The sequence below is a fragment of the Semicossyphus pulcher genome, unplaced genomic scaffold (assembly GCF_022749685.1).
Source record: "Semicossyphus pulcher isolate SPU_LCO1_2020_fin unplaced genomic scaffold, fSemPul1.0.p SCAF_6, whole genome shotgun sequence".
Classification (NCBI taxonomy): Eukaryota; Metazoa; Chordata; class Actinopteri; order Labriformes; family Labridae; genus Semicossyphus; species Semicossyphus pulcher.
In genome coordinates, this window is record NW_027211737.1 from 20528758 (window position 1) to 20542452 (window position 13695).

General features: G+C 39.0%; 2 protein-coding genes across 2 annotated transcripts; both read right to left on the minus strand.

The window, feature by feature from the left end:
• Nucleotides 1-1045: 1045 nt before the first annotated feature.
• On the minus strand, nucleotides 1046-7186 carry LOC138609807 (uncharacterized). The gene is made up of 6 exons (XM_069682450.1): nucleotides 7084-7186; nucleotides 5429-5832; nucleotides 5117-5270; nucleotides 3794-3913; nucleotides 3398-3488; nucleotides 1046-3103 (listed from the first exon to the last, which is right to left on the minus strand). The coding sequence occupies exons 1-6, from the start codon at nucleotides 7184-7186 to the stop codon at nucleotides 2905-2907; spliced, it is 1071 nt and encodes a 356-aa protein (XP_069538551.1). The 3' UTR covers nucleotides 1046-2904.
• A 597-nt stretch (nucleotides 7187-7783) lies between these two features.
• LOC138610627 (arrestin domain-containing protein 3-like) lies at nucleotides 7784-11392 on the minus strand. Its single transcript, XM_069683419.1, has 6 exons — nucleotides 11087-11392; nucleotides 10279-10336; nucleotides 10065-10206; nucleotides 9380-9455; nucleotides 9003-9259; nucleotides 7784-8707 (listed from the first exon to the last, which is right to left on the minus strand). The coding sequence occupies exons 1-6, from the start codon at nucleotides 11340-11342 to the stop codon at nucleotides 8159-8161; spliced, it is 1338 nt and encodes a 445-aa protein (XP_069539520.1). The 5' UTR covers nucleotides 11343-11392; the 3' UTR covers nucleotides 7784-8158.
• Between the last annotated feature and the right edge of the window lie 2303 nt (nucleotides 11393-13695).

The following is a 13695-nucleotide window of genomic DNA, read 5'->3' on the forward strand; positions in this document are numbered from 1 at the left end:
CGTGCACATACAGTGAAGCCTGTGCTTGAACAGTGACACATTTACTGTTGTTTTATTTTTGCATCATACTCCAACTTACTGGAATTAAATGAAACAATGACAATGCAGTGAAAGGGTCAGCTTTCATCTTCCAGGGTGTGTGTGGGTGTTCACATGATCCACATTGGATGAGCAGTTAACTCCAATGCAGTGCAGAAGGACCATGGTAGGGTTAACACCCACAAAATGTAGGTAAAATTATAATATTCGGTTTACATTTTACCCTCATTGTTTTATTTCACATCCAATGTCTGGGAGCACAGAGCCAAAATATGGTCTGCACGGTTTTATGTGTGGCAGTAAGTAAAAATAGTAGAAGTGTTATAAAACTAGTATGCAAACTTTATAGTTAAAACAGGTCTGAGGCCATTTTTGTGAAGAGAAAATTATTATTTCAAAAGATAAATAAACGAAAGAAAATAACCTGTTTTTTTTTTCACATCAGGAATGAGGATGTGGTTTGAAGGGTGTGGGACGCCATGTCATTTTCAGGGTGCTGTGTGCTGCTCATTAAACTTTGTTGCCTTTCATTAGTCTAAACACTACCAGAAGGGGAGGAAGAAAATGTCCATTTAACGTAAACATGTAATATAGGCAGAGGTGCTGGTTGCAAATGGACCTTTGACACTTTCACGTTCCTTCCTTTTGACAGCGTGTTTTGTCCCATCGCAGATGAGCTTATTGTTGAAAGAAGGCTGGGATCAAATTTACCTGCTCAACAACACCGGGCCTCTCCCAAAACAACTGTGGCTTTGGTTGTCTGTTGTAAACAGACCCTTCCTGCTGGGAAGTTTCCGTGCCAAAAGGGAAATGCAATGTTCTCTGGATCCCTCATCACCATCATCATCATCAACTTAACACATCTGTGAGTACTGCGTACCTACAGACTGTCTGAGGTAATTACATAAAAGGTGCTTTTGTCAGCAATCATTCTCCTTCCTATTCACAACAACTTAAGATATTACATAATACATCATGTAGTCATTTAAATAACAGAGCAAGTCAATTGTATAAATCACATTTTATTAGCTAATTAACAGTTTAAAAAACGTTTTTTGTTAAAAAACTAACACATTAACCTTATTTTGGCCAGGTTACGACATACAAATGCAAAAATATGCTATTTTAATATAGTCAATTATTGATATAACAATGTCCACAGCTTTCAACTGTATCATACAATCTACACTGTGAAGTTTTAAGGATAAGAAGTCAGACAAGTGTTCAGAATAACTCTCGAAGATTTTCATGTAATAAATGTCCGTTGAGTCACCATCTATCTCCGAATGAGGTAACACAATGGTGATTGAGCCTATGGCCCACTGATGAAAGCCTTTGCATTTGCAAAATTACATACTGGGTGTCTGTGGCGACATTCGTGGAAAAGAATCACAAGCGGCGCCCAGTTAGTGACGTGTTTTCCATCACCCAGAAGCTGTTGGTCTCTCAGAGAGGGTAGACGGAGCTAAGCGGTTGCTTTTCCAGTCTCTGCAAGTGTTTTGCGAGTAAACAGTGATCTACTATGGCTGAACAAACAAAGAAAAGATCGATGACTACAGATACAACTTCAACAATAAGTAAAAATCCAAAGAAAAAGAAACAAACTCGACACTCAGATGAAGGCAAACAGCCTAAAAAGGAAAGCGACCGTCTGCAAGGAAAATCAAGAGTTACAACCGGAGCCAACCGTGGACGTCACACACGCAACACTGTCTGGATATCTGGGAAGTGTGCTCCCGCAATTACCATTTATCGCCATAGGTGCCGCCAAAGAGAACGAAACTGAGATCTTCGAGATTATTTCTGTAAGTGGAGACTGCTGTTCCAAGGTGGAAAATACATTTTATGTAATAAGCTCACAATTCCTTATTTCAGTGTACTAGCATGTGATGTATTTATAACGTAAAGTAATTTCAGCGCCAAAGCAAAGTGGATTTTAAAAAAATCAACAATACAGAATGATACAGTTTTATTATTAACAAACATTATGTAAACTAGGTAAAGACTTTCTTTCGAACTACTCTTCTTAGTCATGATACTGCATGTAAGCTAAATAATACTGAATTATGGTATGTAAACAACTTTCATCAAGTTCACAAAGTTGCAAAACAACTGTCATTATACTTTTGTAAAGAGCCTATTAATCCTACTATTTAAGGTGTGACTGTCCTGCGCCTAGGTGTGTCTTGATACAGTATGTGCCGTTTGTTACGCATAATGTTACATGACAGATCAAAACTGTTTCAAAATTGCTTTTAGGTCTTTTAAGTTCTTTAAAGTCAAGCAAATATGTGAAGGGACACCTCGGCCGCCATCACATCAAGGTGAAAATGTTTCAGCTGAGGCGTTGGCAAACAAAGATTAGTTTCTAAGTATTTATCCAAGTAAAGGCCTTATATATTGGTTGCTTTGTTGAGCCCTAAAATGGTACTTACAGTAAGTCTACAAACTGTGTGTAAGTGCTTAAACATTAGTTTTACAACCCTTTCATACAACAAGCAATCCCTCAAATCTCCAACAGCAGAAGTCAGGACTCAGTATTATTGAAAACTGAAGTCCTGCTCTTACTGAACTTGTTCTACTCTGGCCTCTCAGCACAGCTTTTGTGTTCCTGTGGCAGCGAAGCCTCACTGACACGGTCTGATAATGAACCATGAAATTTCCAGTTTATGACACAGCTTGGTAACACTTGGATGAAAACAGTCTAAAACTTTTTTGCCTTTTGTTCTTCACATTTTTCCTCTTCACTACAGACTCCCCTTTAAACACATTCAGGAGCTTTAATGCAACACGCATACTAACATACACGAAAAAACAATGTATGCTTGCACCAACTAACAAACACATTTAAACCCCAAAAAACCTTCAGGCCTCGTACAGAGGTGTAACAGTACCGTCCTTCCACTGGATCAGGATTTCTCCGCGTTGTAAAGTGGGTGTGGAGTGTGGGAGACGCATGGCGTGCTCTGTCAGCGGAGCTCTTTCACTGGGCACCGGGGATCCAGGAACACTCATCTCAGGCCTCGGAGTGTATGACTTTAAAACACACACCACCTTCTTCCTTCTGGCACAGCAAGACAGAAAAAGTCAGGAAGTGCAGACATTTCACTTTGTACTGGAGCTCTATGAAATATTTTGCTTGATACTACTTGAATTTTCTTAATTTTTTTCCAAAATAGGTTTACATGATGATGTTTCTTTATTTATTTTGTGCCTTCCAGACGCTGTTACTTGTTAAACTTTGTCTATTTTAAGGTATTATTATACACTGATAAGCAAACTTTTGCCTTTTCAAAAGTAATAAAAATGTTAGGTCATGTTTGGTCTTGATCTCTGTTGTTTGTGTTAAAGCACCCACCTATTGGCGTAAACATTGAGGATAAGAATCACAGTCCCCAGGACCAAAGCCAAAGAGCTGAGCACCAGCATGGTTATCTTCCAGCCCATCCCTTAAACAAATTTGTACAATACAAACAAAACAAATCATTCATTTAACTCTTTTTGGGCTTTGTTTTATGCCTATAAAGACTCTGTGTGCAAATAAAAGCCCATTGAAACTCTTAGTACAAATATTTCAACACACCCACTCAAAACTATGCTCTCAGTTTCTCAGTCATTTATCTCCACCTAGTGGTGGATAATTGACCAGGTTAATACAGAACAAGATCATTTGGGCCTCTATTCAGCCTACATACAGTATGAAGGAATACAAGAGATATGTTCAATGTTGTATTGATTACAGTTTAGAACTTACCATAGTCCATACTAAAGAAAACCATAGTGGGATCTGCAGGGGATTTGGTGCTTAGGGAGGAAAGAGGGTCCTCTTTTGCAGGATATGTTCCTGTGACCTCATCACCCAGTAAACCTTCAACTGGAAGTGGAGGGAAAAAAGACAGTCAACTAAAAGTGATGATTAAAACCTAAAAACATAGGTTTGATTTATTTTCCCTGACTGGGAATCAGGGAAAAGCTAATTTAGCTTGAGCTAATTTTGGATGGAAGAAGCGGTAGCTCTGTGGTGAGAAGAAAATCTGGTTATCCAGGACCAGCATTGCAGCAAAATGAATCAGCATTGCCCTGGCTTGACATGTCACAGTGATGTTTCATGTAGTGGCTGGCTGAAATATTGATCTGCAGAAGCACTCAGCTAAATGAGATCCTCCAGCTGAAGCAGGGATGTGGTAATCTAATCAGCCAGACCACAGCATAAAAACATCTTGTAGCTGATATGGGATGTGGCACACAAACCTTTGAAGCACAAAATATGTTTGAAGTATTAAATGTGCTTCTTTGAATGCACCATTAAAGAGCCTTTAAGGACAATTATTGACATTAAAATTGGTTAATTGGGCTGAAAGATTTAAAACCGCTAAAACAATCAAACTTTGAGGATCAGCAGCTGAATAGAAATATTATCAGGGCAAAAAAGGACTATTTATTTAACCGTTTGTGTTGTGTTACACATTTTCTTAATACATAATTCTGAATCTGCTGTTAGTTTTTCTGCTGCATCATTAACACAAAAAACTAAAATAAATTATAAAGAAATAATATGATTGCATGCATTCTTATTTGCAAAGGAAAGCCATTCCAAACGCTCTGAAAATAGTTACTTTATACTACACTGGCATGAGCTGATATCTCATATGGTAGGAAGTAGGAAATCTATTTAATAATGTTACAATGTTACAATTTCATTTAGCAGACGCTTTTGTCCAAAGCGACGTACATCTGAGAGTTAATACAACACAAGCAACGACCAAGACAGGAGGGAACGAAGTCAGTAAGTGCCAAAAAACAGCTTCAAGTGCGATCGGACACTGGTGCCAACAGGCAGTGTAATGTAATAAATAATTTATTTACACATTTATATTCAATTGAAGTAACACTTTCAAACAAGGTCAAGTATAAAATAGTATTATGGTTGGAAGGAGAGCTCCCCTTAATCAGCCTCTCACTGTCCTTTATTTGTACAGTGTATGTCGGCTGAGGTCACATGCTCACCTACAGCAACACCTGCTTCACAGAAAACATTCAACTATCTACAGCTATTGAGATACTATTAGGTCCTTACATGGTTCCGTCTGTGTGTGTACATCAGAGACGGCACTTGGGAAAATCCCTGGTTCCAGCGATTTATCAGAACGGTGTAGAGGCTGGTGTTGGTTAAGTTTGCCATCTCTCCCATTGCACAATGTCTGGTTGTCAAGTGTGCGCCACCTGCTGCCCTGTTTGGAAAGAAGGTGAGCATTCAGCATTCAGCATTCAGCACTGACTTACTGTTATTAAGGAAAAAATATTGTACAATTTACAATTCTTTTCTAGTTTACTTTTAATGTAATCTGGTAAAGGTACTATGGCACATCCTGCTCTAAAATATTCGTACCTGCTTATGTTCCCTCGAAAGGAACACCAAAGTTGATTCTTGTGTGGCACTGAGGTGCAGCCCCCTCCCTATCAGAGTGATGTGTCCTTTCTTGGAACAGGACCATGCCTGGCTGCTTGCCTCTCTGTCCACATCCAGCACTGCCACTTCACCACCAGTCCTGTCACTTCCAGCCTGAGAGATGCAGGACTGCAGGTGGACACCTTCGTACTGCTCTCGTGGTGCAGTCAAACACTCCCCAGTGTGCTGACTGCTGAGGGCCTGGCTCTTTGGGAGCCATCGCCACTCCTGTGAGGCTGAATATGGGCTGCAATCAGCCAGAGACACTCGACCTCCAAAGGTTCCTTCTTGCACCTGCAGACATTTCCCCAGCAGCTTGTTCTGGACCTTAAAGCCAGATGCCTCTGTGGAGGGGGCGTAATAGAGGCATTTTACAAGCTTAAATCTTAACTCATATTCCAATCACAATGTTTTTTACTTCTGTGATTCTGAGTGTTCTACAATACTGTAACACCACAGGGTACAAGTATCTGTCCGCTGTGTTGAAATCTAAACTGCTCCACCACTTGAAAATCTTCTCAAAGATTGTAGGACAATCACTTAAGAAACTTTATGAATCAGCCTATAAGAAAAACATGTCAAGACTGGTAAATAACACCGTGTCTGACCCAAACCACGCTCTGAATAGTCAATATGAACTATTACCATCTAACTGTAGATACAGGGTCCCAGGTTTAAATTAGGGTAGACTGAAGCACTCTTTTGTTCATCAGTCTATCCTGAAATTAATTATCAAACTAAATCCCAGATCAAATGTACATTGAAGGGCCCTGAATACTGACTTCTGTGTTATGAATTGTTTTGTGTGTATGTTTTTTTGTATCATGTCCTTAACTTTTATGTTGCAAATGGAGCTGCTGTGATGCAAGAAAAAAATTCAGACTTGGCCTGACCAAGTATTTATCTATCTAATATTATATAACAATTGTTAATAAGTTATATAAAGTTGTAAAACTATTAAAGTTCTTACTCAAGGTTTGAGCAACTAAAAAAGACAGGATTTTACAGCTTTATTTAACCTGTAGTAATACAAATGCAAATGTAAAAATGTCAGACTTTGTTTGACATAAACTATGATCAATGAATCAATTGTTATTACTACTGGATGAGTCCAGAGGACATGGAAACAACCATCACAACAGAAGAGAGTGCCAAGCCAAACACCATTAAACAAATGATATTTTAATCTCATTTTTCCTTCTTAGCAAAAATAAGACACACAATATTTTACAAGAGTTTCCACATCTTGTGTCTTATGCTACTTGGCTTTAATCGGCACACAAACTGAACCAGCAAACTATCTTCCTATCAACAACTGAAACTTTTTTAGTGTGTGTAAGTAGTTAGCAGAAGGCTAAACATGTGACGTCTGTTATTAACTAAGGCTTTAGCAGCCCAACCCAAAAAACTCAATCCACGTTTACCGTCAGTTTAGAATAAAGGCTCTTGAATACTTCAGAAACGACGCAATTTCTGCAGCTAATGCTACTTTGTTCGCAAGTTTTGTTGCCGACTAACTGCATTGCAAAGTCCGATTATGGGTGCCTGTTGACTTTGAAAAAATTGCACAACTTTTAACATTACATTTGCCTTACCTTTGAAAACTAAGAATAAAAGCCAACAGACAAACAGCAGCCCTCGTCCCATGGCGATGGCGATGACACAGTTTGAGTTCTCCCGTGACAATTCAGCAGGCATGTAATCAGCAACAGGAGCAAGTGCAGGTGGGCGGGGCTAAACTTCATGCTACGTCCCTCTGTGCACCCATCACTTGGATATATGGAGGGAGGATCCATGCATTCCTCCCAATAACTCTTCAGGGGGGACATGCATGGTTCACATAGTGTGGATTTCCATTAAAATGTTGTTATTGTCAAGGAATCAAAGCAATGAAAAAAAATAAGGATGACTTAGGTTGTCAGGAGTGAGCCACTATTTATGCTAAGGTCATTTGTTTATTTTGTATCCAGTCCAATTCCCTCATAGACACTCCTTGTTTTCCACTAAAGCAGGCAAGAAAATGTGTTTACAACCAGTGTGCTACAACTGCATGGACTACCAATTAGATCTAAAGAGCATAAATCTGTTATTAGGAGAAAACAGTGGTCCAAGCTGAATAGGATTTCCCAGTCGTTACTGTGAGGAATGGGACAGCTTTTGGGGCCGGCATGGTCACATGATGTTTTTCTCTGTCATGATGCACCACAAGTATGTGAAAGGATCAAAGTATATAGATTCAGCAAATAATTAGAATAACAACTGTTTTGATTTCAATAAGATATATTTCACATCCACAGGTTGGACACAGCCAAAAAATAACACAAGTTACCTTTTTCTAACTTGGTAACTTCTTCTTCTTATTATTATGTAAGTGAATAAACATCTGTATTAAATTTATATAACCAAGTTTAATTTAAATCTGAACAATAAGCTAAAGTAAAAAGAATGACGGGTACAGACAGATTATTATGGCACTACAATAGAACACATACACTCTATAAATATTTCCTACATACCACCTTAAATTACTTAACAGTTTAACAGTATAAACAGCAAATATTCACCTCATAATAATTAGCTCAAATGTCATAATCATCTGCTAGCACTGCAACATTACTTGCATTCTTTTTTTTTATTTCACTATCCCCATGACCTTTGCTACTGAAACTGTTAAGGAGGAGTAGGGTAAAGGGACTTGTACATTGGAGGATCTTCTCCCTGCTGAAACATAGGGGGAGCTGTAGGAGCTTGTTGTGGCACTGAAGAAGGTGGGAAAGCAGGGGTTGGATAACCATAAGGAGGAGCCTGTTGTGGCCATGGATTATTATAGCCACTTGCTTGTTGAGATGGATCTGGTGGTGGGTGTCTATATGTACCTGGACCTGAGGGTGCAGGATAATGTCCAGTAGGGAAAGCAGGAGGAGGGAAGTTGCTGTAACCTGATGCCCCAAAAGGCCCAGCTGGGTAAGGCCCCGGAGCCTGACCAGACTGGAAGGGAACACCTGGACCTGTGAGTGCAGAATAGGGTCCAGTAGGTTCAGGATAAGGCCCAGTAGGGAAGGCAGGGGGAGGGAAGTCGCTGTAACCTGGTGCACCAGCAGGCCCAGCTGGGTAAGGCCCCATAGACTCATCATGATTAAGGTAGGCAGATCCAGCAGGAACGATGACCACTGGAAACACCACCTCGGGGTCAAAGGCAAAACTGATGTCCAAATACGCCTGGGAAACAGAAACATAGGAATGAATGAGTTAAATCTGTTTACATCAGACTCTGATAGAAACTATATCTATTAGGTTGTTTTTGCTGTATGGAGATAAAATAATTCTTGTATTATTAGTTTTCTGTAAATGTTTGTATAGCAATTTAGAATCTAATTGCATAATGTATTGAATAATGTATGTTAGGTGTTACGACAATTATCTGTGCTACTATATAATAGCCAACACTTGCCAACAAAAGCACTTATAGTTCATTTCTGGGTTGCTGTAATATCACTATTACACAAATACTTACCTTGACGTGATAGTTCACTGAGATGATCTCGCAATTGCTGATGGTGTAAATGGCATCAACAGGAACCGTCAGTTTGCTGGTGACAGTTTCCTCTGAGTTTTTTTCAATGGTTTCCTCAACAACTTTTCCAAACGTTAGGAGACTGACTTTAGTGGAGCTATGGGCACGGTATACAATTTTCTGCTCTAAGCTGAACTTGGGCTTCATTTTCTTGGAAGAGTTGTTGCAGATTTTGGCGACAATTGATATGGTGTCACCTATAAAAAACAAATCATAACATCTGAATCTGAATTTATGTCACCACACGTAACAGCAAAATAATTAGTATTAACAGACATACATTCTACAATGTAATCCAAGAAAGCTTGAAACATTACCTGGACAGCAAACCTTTTTGTCAATGGTGGCTGACATTTGGACTTGTCCTTTTTCCACTGAACCAGAAAGGGGACACTAGAACAAACCAAACAGACACAGTATTATTCATATCAACTCAAATCATCATACAGGCAAGAGGGGAAAAAGAACCTTGTTATTGACCTTTGGATTAATCCATCCTTGTTCAGGTTAACACCCTACAAAGTCCACACTCTATTTTTTTTATTAATCCTACCTGATCACCTTTACTAACATTGTCAATCATATCAGTGTATTTACAGCACTCTGCTCAGTGCCAGCTCCACTCCTTTCAGAAGAAGGCACTCCATTTCCTGTTTTCAACAATCAGTTAGTGGTTTCTTCCATTACTGTCAGATGTACAAACACTCAGATTACTGTAGCTCCAACTGCCTGTGTCCTCCCTATTATATTCAGGCTTAATGCACTATTATGTTAGAACTGTTGGGGACTTCTTGTTCAGAAACATTCTTGATAAAAATCTGTTTGACTCCTTTTTTCTTTTACCATTCCCTCTTCCCTACGTACCATTCTTTCACTTTCAGCCAACTGCCTCTTTAGTCACGTGTGTCTTACCTCCAACATTTTTCTTTTCTAGCTGCTACAAACCAGTTTAAGCGCTGCAGACATCTAAATATTTGAGTCGATTTGGAAAGTGGAAATTACCTGGCCAGGGTATGAGGAGGACTTGGACACAAATTTGAGCTCTTTTTGTACAATAGAAGGCAGCTTCCAGCTCCTGGACATCTTTGCTTCAAGCTTATAAACAATCGTCCCATGAAAGCCCTTAAAGGAGGGCGGCATGTCCCTGTAAAACAGAACCAAACAATGACACAGTGCTAAAGCTGGGTGCTAGGATTTACCTCAAAATCCAACTTACCCCTGTGGGATTTTAAAACTGAATTTATGGCAATGGTCTCCTTGTGAAAGAACAGTGCCTGCAAAAGAAGGGAGAGTAAGAAAACAAACATCAGAGCAGTATTAGGGTGGATTAATATAGCTTGTATAAGGTGCTCATAGTAAATGTGATATTCCTTTCTATTGCCCATTCTCTGCATTTAACCCAGCCTATGATGAAGGGGCAGTAGGCTGCTTCTGTGCAGCACCCAGGAACTAACTCCAGTTGTAAGCTTGTGCCTTAGTCAAGGGCCTTGACAATACACACTAACCTACACCCAATGCTGGTGAAACTGAGCAAACAAACTCCTCAAAGAAAAGCCTACCCGTGCAAGCCTTCAAACTCAGGACCTTGTTGTTAACCACTGAGTCACTGTGCTGCCCAATTCATGTAGTCCTGGGGAATTTGCATTTATAAATCAACATAATTCAAATATTAATACAATAAGGGTATTTGTGTAGCCTATGTGCAGTACTGAGATATATAAAATGGAGCATAATGTACCACAACAATGAACAACATTCACCCTACATGCATTTTAGTTGCTTTTTGCATAGCCTACTTGCAATGGCGTGTCTAAAAAAAATTGATGCATACGTGGCGTTAAAATCAATCACCAGATAGTGTAAAAATACTTAAATAGCAATATATAAAGCAATACGGGTGCAGTGTATTGCCTAGTACGAACTATTTTTGTACATATATCCATCTTAGGCACTGCTAACCCCAACATTTCTAAATAAATACAGCATTTTTGCAAACGTTAAAGACACGCATTTGTTTGTCTTACTGTTGGAACTTTTTTCAACAAAGCATTTTTTGGCTTTAAAGTAGTCCCTTTGCGCAGTGTATGATTTCTTGCGGTCTCCGGTCCCCTCTGTCCAGTGCACGTGCGCGCGCCCCTTGGCTTTAACGCTCAGCTTCTTCACTTTCGTGTCTTTGGTCAAAGTGAAAGTCAGTGTGCCCGTGATGGTATCGCCAGCGGAAAAAGTGTCCTCTTTGTTAAGAGCTTCATACGTAAGAATTAAATCTTTTATCGGAGACATTTTTAAAGTATCCACCAAACGCGCTCTGTAGTTCCCACTTTCAGGCTGCACTACTGTGCACGCAGTACTAAGGTGTTGGCCGACCGTAGCCACCTACCTGGTTTCCGACAACATAACGCCCCGCCCGAAGAGGGAGGTCACACACAAACCTCCGATATTTCCTCATATGCAGCAGTTAAACCATACATTACAACATCGTTTTAAGAAATCCACGCTGCGTAACAGCAAAACTTACAATAGGCTTTCAAGGTTTAAATAACAGAGTGATTATTTAGAATATAACATTGAGTTAAAGGGATTAAAGGGAGTGTCTAAGCATTGACCTGTGAGTTAACTATTAGCTGTTAGCTATTAGACTGGTAAGAGTGATTACAACTCTGGACAAATATAGGTGTGTCTTTGATAAGATTAACCGAGATCCAACTTGTTGCAGCTGAGGGATCACATGAATGAGACTACTTACGAAGCCTGTGCGACCTTGTGGCCTTGTAAGTTAAACATAAAGCAGAATTAAGTTATTGCAGTTAAGTTAGGTTACAACAAAGTGATCGTGCTCACAGTGAGACTTTAGCTGACAGGTCTTTATTTCAATCAACAAGTCAGAGAAAACACTGGCAATTTTTGAGTTTGACAAACAGGTCTGCCAAATATTGTGTAATGAAATAGACAGAAGAAGCTGTCTCATAAACTCAACAAACTTGAAAATACAGGGAAAATACTGTATATTATATAATATAATAATAAAAACAATATACAACATTCATAACACCTTTTTTCCAGATAGAGTAGGCTACATCAGCCTTAGACAGAAGAGTGAGGTAGAGAGAGATAGGAATAAACGGTAACACTGTAAAAAATATTTGTCTAGGACACTTGAGTTGAACAAGGCACATAAATATTAATACTTGCATCCTAGCTACAAATGTTTGAGCAATTGTATTAGCTGGATTAAGCTTAAAGCTACCTGAAGTGACCGGAAAAACAAGCAAAATGCCAATGCTAGTTGTTAACATGCCTACAGTAAATATTGCACACTATGGATTTTTCATGGTAAAGTCACACTTTAGATTTTAAAACACTAGTGCAGGGTTAAAAACACTATTTCACATTTTTAACTAACAGGGCTCAACAGTAACTGTTGGTGACCATTTAGAGAAAATTGGCAACCACGTCTTGGCCACTTTAAACATATAAAAAAATGGAACAACAAGCAGCAAAAATTGTAGGGTTGCATTAGTGGTTAGTGAAGATGACTTAATGTAAACGTGGATGATCTTTGAGGCATCTGTAAAAACATGATAACAGCCACTACTGGTGTTTTGTGTACCAGCAACTGAGGGTGGAAACATCAACTGATTCTATAAAGTATTTGATAAGACACAAGCTTCCATTAATTTTGTTTGGTAACTGTCATAAAGCTCTAAACATTATCTTAAGTCACATTGTTGGAAAAAAAATTTAAGCTTTATAATCAAATGTTTTAGAGTTGAAGTTATATAACCATAAGATTTATAAATTAAATGTTCTAAGGCCTTAAAGTTAAAGGTTTTATAGTTAAAATGTCTTAAAGTTAACTTTCCTGTAGTCTAAGGCATTAAAGTTAAAGGTTTTATAGTTAAAATGTCTTAAAGGTAACTTTTCTATAGTCTAAAGCCTTAAAGTCAAAGTTGTACAGTCAAATGTCTTAAAGTTAAAGTTTTACAGTCAAGTTTTTTATAGTTGAGGTTTAACAGTCAAATGTTTTATAGTTAAGGTTTTATATTCTAATGTTTTATAATAAATTTTTATAATCTAAAAAACTCTAAAATAGCATCCTAAGCTGAGAAACTCGCTGGGCTCAGTATAAAAGCCAGGTGCAGGGTTGGCAGCTGGCCAAGAAAAACAGGTGTCCCTCCCCAGCCCCTCCCTTTTCTGTCGTACAGTGCATGAACGCGCCTAATTGGCCGGAGTGAAGAAGGGTCCTGCAGAAAAGTCGGAAATGGGTCAGGCAAAACTGAGAGGAAACCAACTGAGGGAAGAGAGCCAGAGCGAGGGGGGGGGGGGGGGGCTCCAACAGGTGTTGGGGCAAGCTGAAGCCCAACGAGGGAGGGGCTTAGAGTATATAAGACCCGAGCGGCTGACCTGTGGGCAGTCTCATCCGGATGGACTCGGGTTTGTTTCTTTGTATTTATACGGGAATAAACTCTTTTTGCATCAGATTCTGCCAGTCTCTAGTGTTTGCTTGTCTGAGTTTTTGAAGACTTTGATTATATTTTTAAGAGTTTTTTAACCAAGGTTTATAACCTATTTTTAAGAGATTTTCAACACAGTTTATAACGAGTTTTTCAACCATGTTTTATTATCTATTGGAGAT

Bases quoted from the DNA above. Each gene is read 5' to 3' on its own strand.
- LOC138610627 (XM_069683419.1), bottom strand. From the start codon at position 11,342: ATGTCTCCGATAAAAGATTTAATTCTTACGTATGAAGCTCTTAACAAA. The intron at 10,337-11,086 runs GTAAGACAAACA...CTTCTTTTGCAG, and splicing joins TGTTGAAAAAAGTTCCAACA to GCACTGTTCTTTCACAAGGA. The intron at 9,456-10,064 runs GTAATTTCCACT...GGTTTGTTCTAG, and splicing joins CCTCCTCATACCCTGGCCAG to TGTCCCCTTTCTGGTTCAGT.
- LOC138609807 (XM_069682450.1), bottom strand. From the start codon at position 7,186: ATGCCTGCTGAATTGTCACGGGAGAACTCAAACTGTGTCATCGCCATC. The intron at 5,833-7,083 runs GTAAGGCAAATG...CCCCCTCCACAG, and splicing joins TTTATTCTTAGTTTTCAAAG to AGGCATCTGGCTTTAAGGTC. The intron at 3,104-3,397 runs GTGGGTGCTTTA...TTGCTGTGCCAG, and splicing joins CTCAATGTTTACGCCAATAG to AAGGAAGAAGGTGGTGTGTG.